An 18,904-nucleotide genomic window follows, 5' to 3' on the forward strand; every position below is an offset into this window, starting at 1 on the left:
TTTACAAGCATAGGCGTACAGGGTGAGTTAAGGTAGGGGGGGGGGCTGAAATTTTTTTGCCCGAAAAATAATAACGCCCAAATACGGAGTATACTCTAACACACGTGAGCTTCTAATATCAGTCAAAAAATGATTAAAATGTAATGTCATTGAAATAATGTTAAATAGTAAGAATTTTCAGAATAAGCATTTCACAAATTTTCATTAAGCACAAATATTAAAAAAAGCGAATCTCTTCCACGACATCAAATAAACATATCTACTATTTTATCGATATCTTTTTGTTAACATGATTTGCATCATTTTCAGCAATTCACACACTTTTTTGCTTACCTGCCTATTCTTGTGATTATTGAACAGTTTGTGTTTCATTTCTTGGAGTTTAGAAACTCATAATCTATTTGATAGAAGGAGCTTTATGACGATTTCTGTCGAATTCTTAGCATTCACGCTTGCATTCCCATATCACAGCGTAATACAGTTTAGGGCACATTGATTCGGCGTTTTTCAGCCTTTTTTTCTTGGGCACATTGTTTGCGGATAAATTTTTTTTTTAATTTTTCAGACTAATTAAGTAAAATTGGAGATTTTCCACGACACACTAGGCAAAACCTGAAGGCAATCCTGTGTGTGGTAACACAGAGGTTTAAAACGTTGCCTTAGTTTGATAACCAAGGGCCCCCAACAGAAGGGGGCCCAAGGTGCTTTTACATCCATATCTTTAAAGCTTTGAAAGCTCTTTAACTTTTGAAAGTCTCTAAAACTCAGTTCCACCTAGCTAACGAGAAAATAACTCTCATTTTCATCCTTTTCTATTATGTTTGACATGGTCACACGATTGAAAGGGATCTTCTTGCTGTCCGTGAATAGATGTCCCGTAGCAGTTTTTTGCTTAGGGCACTAGATGCCTCTGTTACGACAAAAACTTGTTGAGTCTCGATCACTAAATCGAGCTTAGATTTCTTCCAAAACTTTATCCATTGAACAGATTTTTGCTTTCTGGATAGGTTTTGGGGTCTTTAGCCTTGCAAAGAAAATAAGTGTCCTGTCCACTGCCTTCACTGGCTCCCTCTGGCAAGCCCAGTGCGTTGCGCTTTGTCCTTGTTACTTATATGACAGTTCATGTTCAACTTTTCTCTTGAAATTTCATGCCTTTTGGCGTTGGCCTCAATGAAATGGTAGAGACCTTGAACAACACCAAGTCCATTTCTAATTGAATCACTTTCTGCAAGATTAAACTAATGTCTAAGGCAATGGACATAAATATTCAGCAGAGAACAGTCCTCCATTCGCTTTGACAAGCCCTTGGCTTTGCCGCTAATTTTAGACTGTGAAAGCATTTGACAACAGATTTCTACATACGCTCTTAAGCCCAATTTGTACAATTGCTGAAGATTGTGTTTTCTGAAATTTAGCAAAAACTTCCCTTCGGACCATTCAGTGCAAAACTGACACAAACTGACATTTGTTGGTGCTGACGAAAAGCCGATGTTTCAACAATTATGAGAGCATAATAGCCGCTTTCTTTTACTTCTTCTACAATATTTTCAAGCGCTATTTGGGCTGTTGCTGTTTTTTCGCTTTTTTGCGTTTTTCCACCCAACATATTATTACCTTCTTCCTTCACTTCCGAAAGGGCTCAAGACTACGATGACTTAATTTTTTAATCTCAGATTTAAAACATGTTCAAAATGTAGTTATTCTTATTCTTCTTGTTTTTGGAAGAATACTTTTCTTTAAGGTCTGGCCTAATAGGTTTGAGGTACGGAGACGTGCCAGCATTGAGGGGAACCTATTTCTGAAAAGTGTGAAATTATGGGTATAAGGTTTGAAATATGTGAATTATAATTGAATTATCAGTACTATTTGAAGAAATATGCAGGATTATGGGTACCATTTTGGGAAATATTGCAAAACTTTTAGAAAGGGGAGTTTATCATTAGAAATGAAAGTATGAAATATATGTAATATTGAGATTTTTGAGCAAAGGACATACAAAATTTGTTTGATGTAGTTTCCGGATGTTAAACGTTACTTGGCGGCAGCCATTTTTGTGGTCACCTTACTGATGAAGAACCTTAGCATTTCGACCTTCCCCCTCAGCTTCATTTGGTAGTGTAGTCTAAGAAAAATGGATCATTTCAATTTGGAAGATGCATTCAAGTATAATAAACAAAATAAACAAATTTCAAGTAGAAGTTTCAAGACTGTGTGATTAATTATATGAGCTGTTTGTTCTTTTGAGGCTTAGTTTGAAATTTGTAGCATTGATATTAAAGCATTAAGCTTTTGATTCAAGAAACAAAAAAAGGCAAAAAGGAGACAACAAATAATTATGAAAACAATCTTTTGGTGGTACAAAACTTGAAAATGGCGTTCTGTCACGTGACTGCAGTTATCCGGCACAGTGTAAACGGGTCAACGGGAAGGCAAAGTGAACAAAATCTGTGATGCAAAGTGTAAACGCAACTCGATCAGAACAAGTTTTATGCGGATAGAATTTATCCGGCACAGTGTAAACGGGTTCTGTATCCCCAAGATGCCTTTCTACCCGCCTAGTTGCTTCTCTATTGCCAAGGTGTTCCCACTTCAAGACCCGCATGAGAACCTCATTTCCCTTCAGGGACCTGTTTGATTCATGCCACTCTCGGACGAAAATTTTTTGAAATCAAAATATCTACATTATGTATAAATATCTACTTTTCCTCTGCCATACTTACTTAAAATTGGTAAATGTCTTTCTCTAATTAAAAAATTCTTCAAAATTATGGAAATTTATTTCACGAAGCAATGGTGTCTACATCCTACATCCCGTTTTTCAAAAAGTTTTTCAAGTATCGGGATCAGAGATTGAATAGCAGGGGTTGTTCTAACGTGGTTTTGTTACCGTTTTGTGGTGTTGTAAATTTGATTTGTGGCGTTGTGATTTAAATTTTGTGGTGTCATGAAAAAGGCGACCCTCTGAATCAATTTTTCGCAAATATAGGAATCGTTTGGTAAACTATAAGTAATTCAAATTCAAACACAAAGTTGAAATATAAACGTATAATCAAATATATTTGTCATGAAAATGAAAATTTTGTCCACTCTTTAGCATTATTCTCTTAAAGCTCAAATTTGGAATGAAAGCTCTTATTCCCTGGACAGGTTTCATGTTTTAAGAATTTTTCAAGGGCAGGGTAAAAAATTTAATGACAAAGACACATCCCCGTAATTTTTTTCAAGGAAAACCCCCCGGTAATCGAGGTGTAATTCTTGCTTGCAGAAGGGTACGAGATTTTTACAAAATAATTTTCAGAGAGTGGGTCCTACATTTCGAACACCGGCAAATTTGAATGCATATGTAGATACAGATTTTGGGTAGCAATGATGGTTCTACTTCGCATAGATGTTTTCAAAAGATTGCATGCACTGATTCGCCTTCTACCGCGCCACACGCGGCTTTGCTGTGTACAACGTCAACTCCAACTTTAAAGTCAAAATAAGAACTTACTTTTTGAGTTTCAATACTACCTTTGTTTTTAGTTTTTTTCTCAAGAGTAGACTTATAAAATTTGACCAAAAGTTTTGTGGTTTTGTAAATTTTGCTTAGAATAACCCCTGCAGATTCCTTGTGATTTATAAAAAGGATCTACAAACAAATTTAGCGTGTAATGACCATTCTATTATGATGGCTGGGCTGTATCCGTGGAGATAATAAATAATTGTTTGGTTTTAGTTCCCCGAGACGCTAATTTTCTGAAACTCGTCTTTGCTTGAAAGAGTCCCAAAAGGAATATGACGTGTAAATCCTTTTGAAGTTACATAAGCTAATGTGCCCTACTACAAACTGGTTTGAGAGTCATCGCGTCAAAGACACTTTAGTCAGATAACGAAATCGTGATATTTTAACTAAGATATATGGCGGAGTCTAAATCATTTTTGAATGTTCCTAAAAATGACGATAAGAGTCTGTCAAACGAGAGCACTGACAATAAAGGTCTCTTTGCAAGCATTGGTCGAAGAGTTTCAAAAATGGTTACGTCGTTCAAATTAGAGACACCAAAATATGACAACGTGAAGTTAAAACAGATGCCAGGCAACTGCAGGATGAGTCTTTTTGGTAATTTTTCACTGAAAAAGGTCAGTTTTAGAGAATTCATAATAATTTAGCTGCTATATTCCTGAATTTTCAACAGGATTCGTTTTAAAAGGCACAAGAGCCTGATGTCAGTTGCCGCAATACTGACGTGTGCATCCTTGCGGCCTTCCGAAATTCAATGTTTCAAGCCATATAAGACAATAACAAATAACAGATAAATGAGAAACGTAGCAGTACATACAGCGAAAGACAATATTAGGGGATCCAGCTGTTTCCGCTTCACTCCAATACTCATTAGGGCCTTATCATATGAGCCCGCCTGACCGGGCTGGCTCGGTTAACCTGGCTAGAATCAGCTCGCTATCATATGAGGTTTTCCCAGCCTGGTTTGACGGGCTGAAGAAAGTCACGTGACATTTGCCTGGTTACGTTCTTTACGTTGCCAGCCAAGATTTCAAAAATAGCTGACAACAAAGAGAACACATCTGCGGCTCTTTTAGCTTCATCTTTATAATCTCTACAAGCAGTATGCCATGACATTCATAGTCTATTGCTTTTATGGAGGCTACAACAGGTCAAATATCAGGCAGCATTTAGCGTGAATTTTTCTGTCAAAAAGAAGGCCCTTTTGAAACGAAAAAAACCTTTGAACCAACGAAAAATGGAGAGGAAGAAAAGAACTATTTGGTTTCATCCTAGTCGCACAGAGCAATGGTGGATCAATATGCTGTTGGGAATGAGCGGGCTGAGTCTTCTCGTGTGATAAGGCCCTTGCAGTATTTGTTAATCCCAACCCAACAACAAAATAATGTTTTCTGTGTATTCCTGTTAGAAAGATTTGAGCCTAAGACCCTCTCTTCCTCATGAACCCTTTCATCTTTATATGCCAGAGTTTTTAGCTAAAATCTATAAGAACAGGCCAGTTTACATGCCTTTTTACGTTTTTTCTGTGTGCCCATAAACGTTGTTTGGCGTTACTACAGTGGCATTTGTCGCCACTATGTTTTGATTCGCCATGTTATGCTACCTATAATGTTTAAGGGTTTCATATAAACTTGCTTTGTTTTTCTTTTCGTTGTTGACAGACTTATGACTGATTCTATCATGTGTTTAATCGTAGCAAGGGCTTGCAATGCTCAATGGTATGGTGGAGCAGTATCACAGTAGAGTGTTCAGGTATCCATTTGGACGACCATCCACGATTGTATGCGAGGCTGAAGCTATTTGTGAAAGCAGCTGCAATGCATCACAAGTAAGTCATTTATCTCACAGAGAGTTAAGTTAAAAATCGATATTTTGGAACGTTCATATCGACAGCAATATTTGAAATAATCCTATTGCTCTGTCATTGCGAACGTATTTAATCGTAGAGTGTTATTACGAGCAAATTTAAGCGTAGAGTTTAATCGCAGGTAGAACATTATTTTCTTTCCTCAGAATTGGCTTTATTAAACTAGTAGTGATAGTGATTTTCTATTATCTAAGAGGCTGTAACTTTATGATGTTCTAAAATACTTTGACTGGGGATGAAGCTCTTGCTCTTTAGAAAGATGTGATTTGTTTTTTAAAAAGGAGAGAATAGACTCAGGGATTGATTTACTTTACATTGTGTTAAGATAAGGAAGGTCGAGACCATAGATTGCAGGTTTAGAGGAAGGTCAACAATTTTTTGCAACTCTGCCTGCACACCATGTCACTGTCTCTTAAGTAAAAAGCTCCGGTGAGTCTATACTACTTCTAAAAGCGATTAGCTGAGCCATTGTTACAACCAGTTTTCATATTTCCTCGTCAACTCCAACTCGGTCACTAATTGCTCTACAATTCTGTTTCAGGTATACAAAGAACCTATTATGGGACACAAGGAAGTGAATTTGGACCTCATCGGTAAACACGTACCGTGTATATTTACAAATGACTTCATGCATTCTAAAAGCAAGGCATTCATAATTGGCTTTGTAAGTGTAGTAGCAAAATACTATCTGTTGCCTACACTTGTCGAGATGGTTCCATTCGTGCTGGAGAGTTGGGAAATGGAAGGTAAATCATATACACTTTGTTTAACTAATATCAGAGTTTCTAAAATAAAGCATCTCCAAAATGGGAATTTTAAGAAAAATTTGATTTGCAGAAATTAACCATGAATTGCGCTCCTTTGCATATTCCTCTAGATACCGCTTTCAGCCACCCTTTCAGCCTGTGTTGAGCTTCAATCTTTGTATTGAACAACAACTCTCTTTTGCCGGTAGATAAACCACAGTCCTATTCTTCCTTCTTTTCTCTTTCTACCACGGTCTTCAGAAATCTCTCGTAAGATTGTTTGCCGTCCTCAATCGTTTGTTTATTATCATTGTAATGTTTATTATTACTTCTTTTTTCATATATTTCCATAAATATCTCTTTTTTGCCTAATTTCCCCACCGAATAAATCTTAAATTCTCTTCCTTTTTTTTATTATTGTTTTAAATAATTTTATAAATTTCATTAATTTCCTAAGCAAAAGAGTAACGAATAATAGGCGCAAAGCGAATGAAATATCATATAAATTTGCGAATCAAGGTGAATTGAGATTTGGGAATGGCACATTTCATTTGACAAATCAGTGGAATCAAATTGTTATCAAATAAGTTCTATCGACAAATACCAGCCCTTCAAATAAATTGGCTTTCAGTCATATCTTCAGTGATACTGAATTGATAATGGCGATTGCCGTTTTTTAACCTCAAATTTTGTTGATTTTAGGCCCAATTGGCGATTTGTTTGAGGAAAAAGTAACAAAGTTGGTTGCTACAATCTACTCAAGGTCTTTTCTTGGAATTGAACTTAAATACGAATTCGTTAAATTGTGGAATAAAGAAATATTTAAGCCTCAAAGGTACAGATTTCTTGGATATGCATATTACAATGTATTTTGTATTTTGTATTTGTTGCTACCTAGCATCCGAAGGTAGTTTTTAGGACACTGAGAAGCTATGCTTATCGAGCAGTGTCCTGGTCCTTCCTCTCGATGTGACCACACCTCGTGATTCCTACGCCTGGAAATACAGAGAGCTGGCGACTCTCCCCACTCTGAGTGAAAGTTTGGTCATGCCAGGGCCTCGAACCACGGACCCTTGGGTCTGTAGTCAGCGCTTCTAACAACTGAGCCATCCTCGCACCTAATGTAATTTCAAGTGAACTGTAAAAATATGCAAGAAAAACTGGATAGGCCGTCTACCGGATTCTGTTGAGATGATAATGTGATAAGAGAAAACGATCGGCAGGAATGACGCAAAACGACAAGATGCAATACAATATAAAATAACAGATTCGAGAATCAAATTTTGAAATAATTTTAAAGTTAACTATCATTTTGTCCTGCATATGGGGCTTCATTTGTAATCAGAGTTTTGTCAAAAAGCTTGAGTATAATTTCTTAAGATAGCACTTAGAAAAAAGCATTGTCCTTGCTGTCTTCTGAATTTTGACTTTGGAGGGAGGAGCTATAGGCCCCCTGTTTTTATTAATGCAGAAAAAAGATTTTTATATTGAATTAAAGATGTCTAAACTATTCTTTGTTTAAAGATGTCTAAAACCTTGGTTTTCCCTTAGTGGCTTTGATACACCCTAGCAATTCAAATAATTTCAATACAATCTAGAAAACCTTTGTAAAGAGAAGCTTAATTTTGAATTCTGTGAAATCGTGAAGTGTTTTGAAATCGTTTACTTAAGGTGTTACAAAGCTACAATCGTTTGAAAAATGGAGCAGTTTTTGTACAAAGTATTTCATTGAAAAAATAGTAAAAATGCTCCAGAGTTAAATATGTAGTTTGCAGTCGAATTTCTGTCTATGTTGGTAAATATTGATGAAAATTATAAAAACTTTTGCCCTAAAAGGGGATTCCAGAGCTCAGTGTCCTTGCTTATGATAATATTCCAATACCCAAAAGTTTGTTTCTCATTCTTTTAACAGAAGTTCCAAACGCTGCAAAGAAGCGTACCAGGCCATATACAGAATAATCGAAGATTGTCCAAGATATGAAGAAATGCTGCTCATCGCATCAAAGTTTAAAATTAAGGAGAATGATATGATCAATGAAGTAATATTTGCATTACTGTGAGTTTTTAATTTGATCTTTGTTGTTATTTTTGTTTTTGTGATTCGCAGTCAGTTTTACTGCACTACTATGAAGCTGCAGTCAGTTTATGCATTGAGTAATGTTTGAAATGAAAGTCGTACTGGAATGCTAACACGATATCTACAATATCCTTCGGGTTTATAGCCTGTATGCATACTTAGCAAAAAGGTTTCTCCTATTTGTAAAGTTTATTCGCAGGCTATCAAGTTTACAGTTATTTGTCTTTTCTAAAATACCAGTTTTTGGTGGCCAACCTGGTAAGATATCTAAGGATAGTGGGAGGGAAAAGGAAACAGCGAAACTAGCTTTATTGACTTGCTTTTGATATTACATGAAAACTTAATTCATTCTTTTGTCAAGTGAATTTAGGAAACATGTTGTTGTACCTTTTCAGGCTTCCAAATGCATTAAAATAGAAAACATTTGATCTTTTATTTTTGTGACTTATTGTAAGAACTTTGAAATCAATTTTCTGAGAGTTTTCCGTGGATTAGCCTATCTGTTTATGAAATGTATACATAAGTACATCCAATGAATAATTTTTTCTGCAGCTTTAACGCCATACCTTTGACGTCTCACGCTTTGATATCAGCGATTGCACGCCTGGTAACGATTACAGGCGCCATGAAGGAACAAATCAAGGTTGAAGGAGAGCAGCATATGCAGTCTGGTATTGATCTGAAGGCTATTGCTAAGCTGTTTCATCTAGAGAACTTCATTTTGGAGGTAACTTATTACAGGATATATGACGTATTTCTCGATGGCAGATGCTCGTTTGATTCTGTACTAGACTGTTTGTCACTGCTAAAGATTAGGCAGTTTATGCTGCGAAAACTTGGTCGTGGTTTGTATAAAAATTTAGCTAGTGCGTATTGTCACAATGATGCAGATTTGTCAGTTTTAATTTGCATTCTTTCTAGCATTTCTTTTCATCTTAGAGCCAAATGTCGATAGAAAATTGTAAGATTGCTGAAGATTTTAGTATGAGTTGGGTACAGATGTGTTACAGTGAAACCCTCTTAAAGAATTCGTTATATCGACTTTAAAATGACGTTGGAGTTTGATTGGACTTTAAACTATCTGTTGTCCTGTCTCGTTATTTTTCTGTGCAATTTTGCTTCTTCTTTTAATTGCGTGTTCTACTGTATGCTTTGATCTGATTTTATCAATATAATTAAAGGATGAATGAATTTTCAACTAGCCTTTACCAGCTTACGTTCGCCCAAAGCTCTTGGCTCATAACGGGAATCTTCGTCCTCCTTGCTAGGCTAATGTAAATAGGCCATTAAAATATTCACGAAACTCGTGATGCATTCGTTAATCTACCTGGATGATTTTTCATAATTAACATACTTAACATTATATAATTTACAGCACTGTTTAATTTTTCAAACAGAAGACATTCATCTCAAAGTGAATGATACTAAAATTCGAGATTTTCTCATTTCAGGTACTACGGCTTAACCCACCTGCTCCACTAATTTTTGGTGTTGTGAGGTACTTATGGGGCCGAGTTTTATTCATGTTTCCTCTTAGAATTAAAAGAATACAGGTATATATTTGTCAAAACCTCGTGAAAAACATGTAATTATCGAATTACTGAAATATTCTAAGGAAAAGATTGCTTGTAGTCATTAATGCTTCTGGTTTTCAATTTACATGGAGTCTAAAGGTTTTGCAATGCGAAAGGTGAATATTCATAAAGATTATACATTTAATTAATGAAAGTTTTCAACTTAAAATGATCGTTTCTCCAAAATCTTGTTTACATGATCGGTATTTCAATCATTTTTTAATAACAAAGTTGTTTTTCTCAAATAAAAGACCAAACGTCCATGCAAAATTGTTATTGAGCAAATAAGCGTCCATACTTGTTTATCACGTAAAGCAATATCTTGCGAACAGAATTTACTATTATTAAGTTATTGTGAACAGAATTTACTATCGTGCTATTTTTTTGTTTTGTTTAATCCTTGAAAATCAAAAGGTTTTGTATGAATGCAGGAGCCAAAATTGTAAATGTTCTGCAATGAAATGTGCTCTTGCATACGATGAATGTCTTGCATAAGTTAATGTCAACTTGGGTTCACCCAGGCTCGATTTACAGGACAAAAATGTTGAGCTCAGCCATATTCAACGTAGGCTGAAGGCATAGACAAGCGCCTATTGAATCCACCTATCCCTCTGTTCGCGGTTACCGCAATGCCTTCTGGTAAGAGTGGTATCAGCCGCGCGCCTCCGGATCGATAAAAACTGACTTAAAAGAAATGGCGTTGCTTCATGGTTAACGCGACGAAATTCTAGATTCGTTCCGAAATCAATATCTAAACTTTGAAACCTGGATTTGAAATATGCTTAATTGAAAATATACAAAGATTTCAAAGAAAAACTTGAAAATAAGACCCACAATGAATCACTTCTTTGAAAATATTCGCTTGTTACGTTGTTTAAACATTTTATCAAGAGTAGATCTTTCTTCTTAATCTGTAATCTTTGTTATTCAAATTTATAGGTCAACGTATGTTCTGTTTTCTTCCTCCGGCAACTTCACGATGAATGAAGGGGATTGCGTAGTTGGAAACATTTTCGGCGCCCATCGAGATCCAGAAATATTCACAGATCCATGTCAGTTTGAACCATCACGATTTACAAATGATGTAAGCCAATTTGACTGAAGATCTTTTTCAAATATTTTTTTATGTTAGCGTAATAGAGAGGAAATTAGAAATGAAAGGGTTCCAAGAAATTTCAAGGGATTTTTAAAATTTTAAGGAGGTCATTTTAATTAAGGAATAATTCGAATAACGTTACCAAACAGGGCTCTTAGAGAGGGCTTTAGCCCACTTAGGCCTAAGCCCTCCTCCTAGCATCATCTTTGCTCTACGTAGAGCTCTAGCACTATCACACCGCCAAATTCATTTTAACTTTTTCCAGTTACATGGTCCAATCTTGATCAAAACCAAGGGCTTGTATCCCTTATTCAGCACTTCATATCTGTTTCATATATCAGCATCATTACTTAGACAACCTCCCCTCTCACCTTTTTTAACACAATTGATTTGCTTGCATTTTGCATTAAAGATTCTTCATAACGTTTAGTGCTTGAAAGACAGTCTTCTATCATTTGGTGGGAGACATACTGATGAACCAAAGTCAAGCAATCGCAAATGTCCTGGTCAGGTAATACAACCTTCTACAATAAAACTATATGCTTGCACATGCTAGGCAAGAGTATAAGGCTTTTCTGCTAGCATAGAAACTGACTTATATTTGTATCTTAACTGTATGCATGTAACTTGTTCTTGAAGAATCATTCACGTGTCCATCTGAGCACCATGTTTGATTGCCATTCCAAAGATGTTTTAAAGATGATTCATATTTTGTCCAACGCAAAGAGAAAAGGAATCTTATTTTGGTTTATTCTCTTTCTTTTCATGTTTTTATCATAACATTTTCATTTCATTCATCATCCCTTACTATCTATTCTCTTCTTTATTTTTCATCTTCATTTCTTTTCTTCTTCTACTGCTTAACCCCAGCTAAGGACATTGAAAAGCTGGGCTTAGTCGAGCTTTATCCTGGTCCTTCCTCTTAATGTGATAGCACCTCGTCATTCTTACACCTGGAATGACATAGAGTTTGCGACTCTTCTAACTCTAAGTGAAAATTTCGTCATGCCATTGACTCGAACCCCAGTTCATTAGATCTGCAGTCCGCGGCCCTTTTCGCTGAGCCAGTTATTTAACATTTGCTCTTACTTTTTTCTCTACTTCTCCTTTTTTTGTTCATCTTCCCAATTGTTTGTTTTTTTTCTTCAATCTTTTCCTGTATCTTATTCTTCCTTTTCTACCTCTTTTTCTACTTTTTGTCCTTTTTCGAGCAACAGAGACCGAGATACAACCCTTTTTTGAACAACAAAGTTGGGGGCCAACACTGAAAAAAAAGTGTTAATAAGTGTACTTATACTTATAAAGTGTTTTTGCTTTGCCAAGCAACCCCCCGCCCCTCCCGGTATCTCGGTCCTTGTCGAGCAATATATATGAATTGACTTCTTTGAGATGAAAGTTTATCCTACTTAAGTCCTATCCTGCCAAAACTTTTTGAATAGATTAGATAAATGTGTCATTTTTCTTTCTTGATGTTTAAATAGGATATTGCGATGGTGATTTTAAAGATGTGTCTACTGAATCTAATGGAATGTGAACTGAAGTTCAGTGCGTGGCCTACTTTTGAAAATGCAAGGTTTGTCATTATATGTATATTTAGAATGTTTTAAGGTCTTCAATTATAAAATACAATGGTAGAAAAATAACAAGTCATTAAAACAGTTGAAGAATCTGATTTGATTGCTTAACTTCTTATTCATTTTTGTGCTTGAGTAAGCACTTTACCTTGACAAACTTTGTTAAAAGCACTTTTTAACTACATTGCTGTAAAGTAAAAGTTTGGAATTTGCAGCTTCATGATCAATCGTTATAATTGAAAATAACAAGAGATATACTGCGCCTGATATTGTCGAGTTGAGATTATTGAATTTTGTCTTTCGCTATCTTTGTTTTTTCCTACTTTAATGACTTATTTTGTACAAGTCTTGTATTTCAATTCACAGTTGCGAATCTTCAGAGCGATGTGTGAATTTTCACAGCTAATCTGTTTTAACTGCAAAATCAAATGATTGACCAGCAACTTTGATATGTTTTGTTATAATAGAAATATCTGTATAAATCTTTGATATATCTTTCTTCTGGTTAGATTGCAAAGAAGTGGAATGCCTGATAATCCTTTAGCTCTTAGGCATTTTAAATTCAACTTGGTAAGTAATGTTTGCATTCTTAATATTGCAAGCATTCGCCCCATTATTGCTCTCTATTGTTTAAAAAAGAAATTGATCGGGAATGGCCAGCATTTTACAGACAAAGAAACTGTGATTCTTAAGACTCAATTGTGTCTACTTTCAGGCTGTCTTTCATCATTCTCGACGATATTTTTATCCATTATTTTTCTCGAAAAATTAGTCCAAAATGAACAAATTTTTTGCTCTGGAATTGAGTATAACTTGTTTTTCAAACTGACCCTCTTTCGAAGGCACCTGCCAATTTTCATCGTTCTTCAATTAATTTTGCCGAGGGGCGATTCACTCTTGCAAATAGCGTACGAAATTTGCCTAAATCAAAAGGATTTCTGGGGATTTTCAGATAAAACAACAAGATTTTCACAAAAGGTGTACGATATTTTCTTAGAGTGATTTGCCCCTCGATTCTTGCTGTAATTAACGCGAAAAAGATTGACAATTCACGTTGCTGCATTCTCAAAAACATTTGTCACTTGAGATGTCTCTTAAAGCTATCGTCATCCACATTTTATTTCACTGCCCATTTAAGACCATCTTAGTGGGACACAAGTTTAAAGCAGAACATTGGCCCATAGTTTCTATTAATAATTAATCGGTTCATAGAAACACAATATGGCCAATTTCGAAGAAAGGATTCAGAGTACAATATAATGTTTTTAAACAATTTTGGTGGTACAAGACTTAAAAATTGCATTGAATATAAACATTCGAGTATACTAAAGCTTTTCGTCTGACAACGTTCTATACTCTGAAGAGTTTCAGGCGAAAAGCTTAGGTATATATACTCAAATGTTTGCTTTTTTAAAACCATTTATAATGTTTTTTGCATCTAAACAAAAGTAACTGGCAATAGTAAAAGTTAGTTTTGTGGAACAGTTAAATTCCTTACAGCAGCAACAAAATCTTGGAAGGACTATCATGGTAATCCCAGGAATGTTATGATTAAGAGCAAAATGTCAAAATGCTTATTACTGCTGAGTTATGGGATTTTTGTCTTAGTTAAATGGAAGTACCGTTTGCTTTAATAAAAAATATTTTATTCTTGGAAGTGTTACTCCATTTGGGTTAAGTTAATTTTTCTTATTTCAACAAACAATTAATTTCATTTTATAAATTTTTAGCATAGCAGTAGCTATCGACAGGGGAAAATGTTTAAAATTAATATTGTTTGTCCATAGCCACATTGGTGGAAAGATTCAGACCCAAATGAAGACAGAACAAGATTTTGCAGAAGACTTTCTGAAATCAGTGAAAATACGTCTTATATGGACACTGCGGACGAATGCTGTTCAAACATATCCTTCCCCAGTTTATACTTTCAACAGGTAAGTTTACAAAAAGGTCTTTTCCATCAAAGGAACATTGGTTGTATGAGAGATTTCCTACGTGGGTTTATGAAGGCTTGCTCTGTTTGATGAGTTCACATATCGACAAAATATTATAGTTTTTAGGATGGGACTGCTTTTACATGAAACCTACATTTATCTAATTACTAGGAATCTTCTGATATCAAAAGATGTAATACTTAATAAACGTATTTTCCGTTGAATGTTTCAACCTTCAGTGGCGTACCCAGGGCTGTAGCAGTGGGGGGGCCTGGGGCGCAGCCCCCAGAATTTTTTTGGACCACGCCCTACAAACACTCGCAAATGCGGGGAAAGGCCCTTTTTGCGAAATTTTCCCCCCATTATTTGATTCATGTTAGCTATGGCAAATAGCAAAGCATTTTACAATTGTTATTGACACAAGCATACAGTATACTACCCCCCCCCCCCCAATGAGTTTTACATCGTTTTTGGACAAATCTCGAGGGCCATATTTTAGAAAAGTGGGGGGGTCCGGACCCCCCCCCCCCATTCCTCCCCTTAGGTACGCCACTGTCAACCTTGCAATAAATTGCTACACGAGTGTTAGATTACTTCATAAATACAAACTGCACCTTATTGAAATTGTTTACGGTGAGAGATTTACAAAATCCTTTGTTGATAAAACTTCCTAAAAAGTATTATTTTATAGGAAAGAATCAATCGAAGTTTGAATTATTTCTTCTTAGTCAGTGATGTTATTTGCCATTTCTCTCATAATTACTTTGCTTTTTCCTTTTTCTAACAATTTTCTTAATATAGTTATATCAATTGGCCATATTTGATAAGATCTGCTCAAACCTCAGTTATTAATTTGTTAATCCACTCGTGCTATTTGTTTTTTGACCGAAAATATGTTTTCTGCCTAGGCCATTTTACAATACAAAATTCGCTTGTTCTCATAACATTGATAGCGAAGTAGTTAGGATATCGAGAGGAAGGATCAGTACGCTGCTCAAGAAGCACGGCTTCTCAGTTTCCAGAAGCTACCTTGATATGCTAGGTAGCTAATACACTATACTACTGCTGCTACACTAAAATGAATCATTTTTGTTTTCAACAGGTCTTGCTGAGAGATCGAAAGGATCTTCTTCGTCTAGTAGATCGTGATGCAGCCTCGTATCACTCCGCAAGCCTCAATTCTAGTCTCAGCGAAGTGAATATACATTAAAGGCTAAACTTTAAAAGAAAAACGAGGACACATAGCTTACAAACCCTTCAAGCATGGTAAGCCTTTAAGGTGGCTTGATATCATTGCCAATCTAGAATTAATGTAATTTCCAAGTATTTTGGTATTTGATATTTACTTGTCGGACAACTACTATAGAGCCAAGAATCACTGTAGTTAAATGTGAATTTGGATAATTAGCACTATTCAAATCTTTATCATTTGAAATGATCAGCTGACCTTATCATGGTAACCAGACTCTATATGAATCTAACATCGACACTTATTTACACCCTAATTCATCGCTTTCTAAAGTGCACAATAATTAGTCCTATACTTTGAGCTCTCTTAAACAGTTCTGTTGCCATGAATGCTAATGTTGCCATTAGAGATTGATGATAAGTCTCTAAATGCACACTTAAAGCTTGGCTCATCTAATCGAGGCTGTGAACAAGGATTTTCAAAACCTCGTTCCCTGGTCGGTTGGGAAACAGACACAGTACATGGTAATTGCTAACTATAAAAAAACAAGTCTCTGCCCATCCCTTTAAATTTAAAGATTCGCGGTTATAAACCAAGTTGTGAATGATACCAAGTATCTTGGCATTTACATTGAACAGAATCGAAATTTGAAGAAATACATTAACGAGACTTCAAAGAAAGTCATGCGGGCAATAGGAATGTAAAGCGAATGAAGAACATTTTTCCTCCAAAAGCTTTAAAAAGCCTATAAACACACATATGAATGCCTATAAAACCGACTCCTGTTCTGTTTGGGGATGATGTGGCAGCACTGAAATCAAAAGATTGCAGAAGTTTCAAAACAGAGCAGTAAGAAAAAATAAGGTAGCGGCTATGATGCTCATAGTGAACCTTTATTTGAAATTCTTGGTTTAAAAACTATCAAGGGAATGATAGAAACAGACTACAAATCCCTAAATGGCCTTCCCTCTGAATATTTCCAAAAAAAATTACTAGAAGACGCCGAAGTGCCGAAAGGGTATTAAGAAACTCACAAGAGAATCTAAATCACCCCGGAAACGAACAAACACTGCCAAAAAAGCTTTCCCTTCAGGGAAGCAAGTTCTTGGAACAGCTTAGGGAAGCAAGTTCTTGGAATAGAAACAGCCAAGCAGTCCAGCTTTTATCTTCTAAAATTGTTTCAACAAATCATTACATTAATAAAAAATCTTTTGTAAAGGGTTTTAATTTTATCAGTACTGCAATAGGTTTTATATTGTAATAGGCATTTGATTTTATATATATTTTCCTTCAATTGTAATTCGTACTTTATTCTTGTATTCTGGTAAGTTGAGCATTTTTAGTATTTGACAGTGCCTTGAAAACACTCTGTTGAAGGACTACCGTCATTAAAGAACTGAAATTATTAGCATTATTATTATTATTGGTATTTTGAAAGTTAGCAGCTCTGATAAGCAAAATTAGGTCTCCACAGGCTGCACTACATGTGAACTCCATTCTGGCAGCTGAAATCACGTTTTAGCTTTTGATAACAAAGACATAGCTACATAGGGGCAATGGCAGCAACAGAAATTCTTGGATGGAGGAGCCCTACCTTCCGATAGGAGGGCTAAAATGTCTTCCATATCCAAGGATCATAGCAATGAGATTGTTTTTTGCTTTCCAGAGGGGACTAACAGGTTCCAAAGAAGGAGCAATGTAGCCACGAGTCCTTCCCGTGTGTCACTTTTGTCTAATCGGTTTAGGTAAATAATATGGTGAAAATTGGTTTAAGAAATAGATCCTGAAAAAATCTGTTTCCAAAAATACTAAGTATCACATCATTAAATTTGTTACATTTTGAAACGGATACTTTTTTATTACTTTTGTAAATTGAGTATTGCACCAATAAATATATCCATTTACATATTGGGACACCGTTTTTATTTCACACTGTAACTTCTCCACCAAGTAATAAAGAAAAAGAAGATTCTTATTTTTCACTCAAATATTTCTGTTTTTATATATTGTATCTATAAGCTTTTTCGGGAGGCAAGGTTTGTCTGATTAAGTGGAGAAAACAATTTAATCTCAAATTGAAGTTCAAATATTTCATACACATTATTTTGGCCACGGCCTTCCCATTTTTTTCCGAAGCAAATGATTTTGAAGCTGCAATAAAAGGTGAAAGAAGCCTTGAACGCCAACTTTTGTTAGCCTTGGCCCCATGGGTGTAGTGCAAGGGGGCTCAGGGGGCAGAGCCCCCAAAGGGTTATTCTAATGTGTTTTTGTTGCCATTTTGTGGAACTGTTAATCCGATTTGTGGTGTTGTGATTTCAATTTTGTGGTGTTGCAAAAAATCGACCATCTTGAATGTTTTTTTGGAGCATGTAAAACTGTAACAAAAGATGGTCGCATTTAAACAAAAGTTCAAAACAAAATTATTACATAAGAATTATGGCAAATAGTCAGTCCTTAATTCAAAACACTTCAGCTTTTGATTTTGGCTGTTTATCTTCTTCACTAGTACACAAAATTAGGTAGAACTTTCTGTGTCACCCCTTTAAATCAACACTGATTTTTCCTTTTTCTTTCTCTGTTTTTGCCAATATTGAAATGCACATAAAGGTACCCATTTTTGTCGCAAAACTACTTCACATGGATGTTTTCAAGAGATTGAATGCACTTATTGATTTCCCCTTCCCTTTTTGAACAATGTTGGTTTACTACAAAACGATATAGGGCAGTGGCGTCGCCATCCCTAAAAATCTGGGGTCGACGTACAACAAGATAATTATATGCATCGAAGGAAAAGTTACATGAAAACAATAAAAGAATGAATGAAACTAAAATTAAGTAAGGGACCTAAATACTTCAATAACATCAATTCTCCTTATCAGCAACCACAGCTGCACAGTCAAATTTCCTAACTCGATGAAGATCACCTCCCCCCCCCCCCCCCCAAGGGTTTTCAACGGATTGAGAGAAATTGGGAAATGGAACTCTGGGAAAATTGGGGTAGACAAGTCCACTCCGTGGCGATGTCACTGATATAGGGGATTAGAGAGTGCACTTTTTCCAGCATCTTGTAAAATATTTTTCCAAATTTTCAACATTGCTTGGGGGTGGAGGTGCTGAAGTAGTAGAGAAAAAGGAGAATTAGGGAAAAGCGTTGAAAAATATTAAAACATAACGCAAATTGTTGGATGTTTCAAGTACTGTTAACAATGATTGTAGTAGCCTTGCACAAAATTTGGATATGTACTTTTAATGATGTTAAATGCTCTAATGTCAGTTCTGTGATGTCCAGATCCGAGCATATTTCTTGTGCTTTTTAGCTATTTCGAGCCAATTTTACTGCTA

The 18,904-nt window shown here is 35.6% G+C and overlaps 1 protein-coding gene across 2 annotated transcripts; it reads left to right on the forward strand.

The window, feature by feature from the left end:
- The first annotated feature begins 20 nt into the window (after positions 1 to 20).
- LOC135693378 (uncharacterized) lies at positions 21 to 18,406 on the forward strand. Of its 2 annotated transcripts, XM_065211839.2 has the most exons (13): positions 21 to 4,122; positions 5,202 to 5,333; positions 5,914 to 6,118; positions 6,821 to 6,953; positions 8,031 to 8,174; positions 8,748 to 8,922; positions 9,647 to 9,693; positions 10,709 to 10,853; positions 11,296 to 11,376; positions 12,347 to 12,438; positions 12,949 to 13,009; positions 14,227 to 14,373; positions 15,476 to 18,406. In XM_065211839.2, exons 1-13 carry the CDS (start codon positions 3,901 to 3,903, stop codon positions 15,581 to 15,583), a joined length of 1,692 nt encoding a protein of 563 aa, XP_065067911.2. In that variant the 5' UTR covers positions 21 to 3,900; the 3' UTR covers positions 15,584 to 18,406. The 2 variants fall into 2 exon arrangements, with proteins under 2 accessions (XP_065067911.2, XP_065067910.2); XM_065211838.2 differs by lacking the exon at positions 15,476 to 18,406 and having other exon boundaries at positions 12,949 to 14,363.
- Positions 18,407 to 18,904: the final 498 nt, after the last annotated feature.

The sequence above is a fragment of the Rhopilema esculentum genome, chromosome 11, assembly GCF_057945365.1.
Source record: "Rhopilema esculentum isolate cy_ngs chromosome 11, ASM5794536v1, whole genome shotgun sequence".
NCBI classification, from domain to species: Eukaryota; Metazoa; Cnidaria; class Scyphozoa; order Rhizostomeae; family Rhizostomatidae; genus Rhopilema; species Rhopilema esculentum.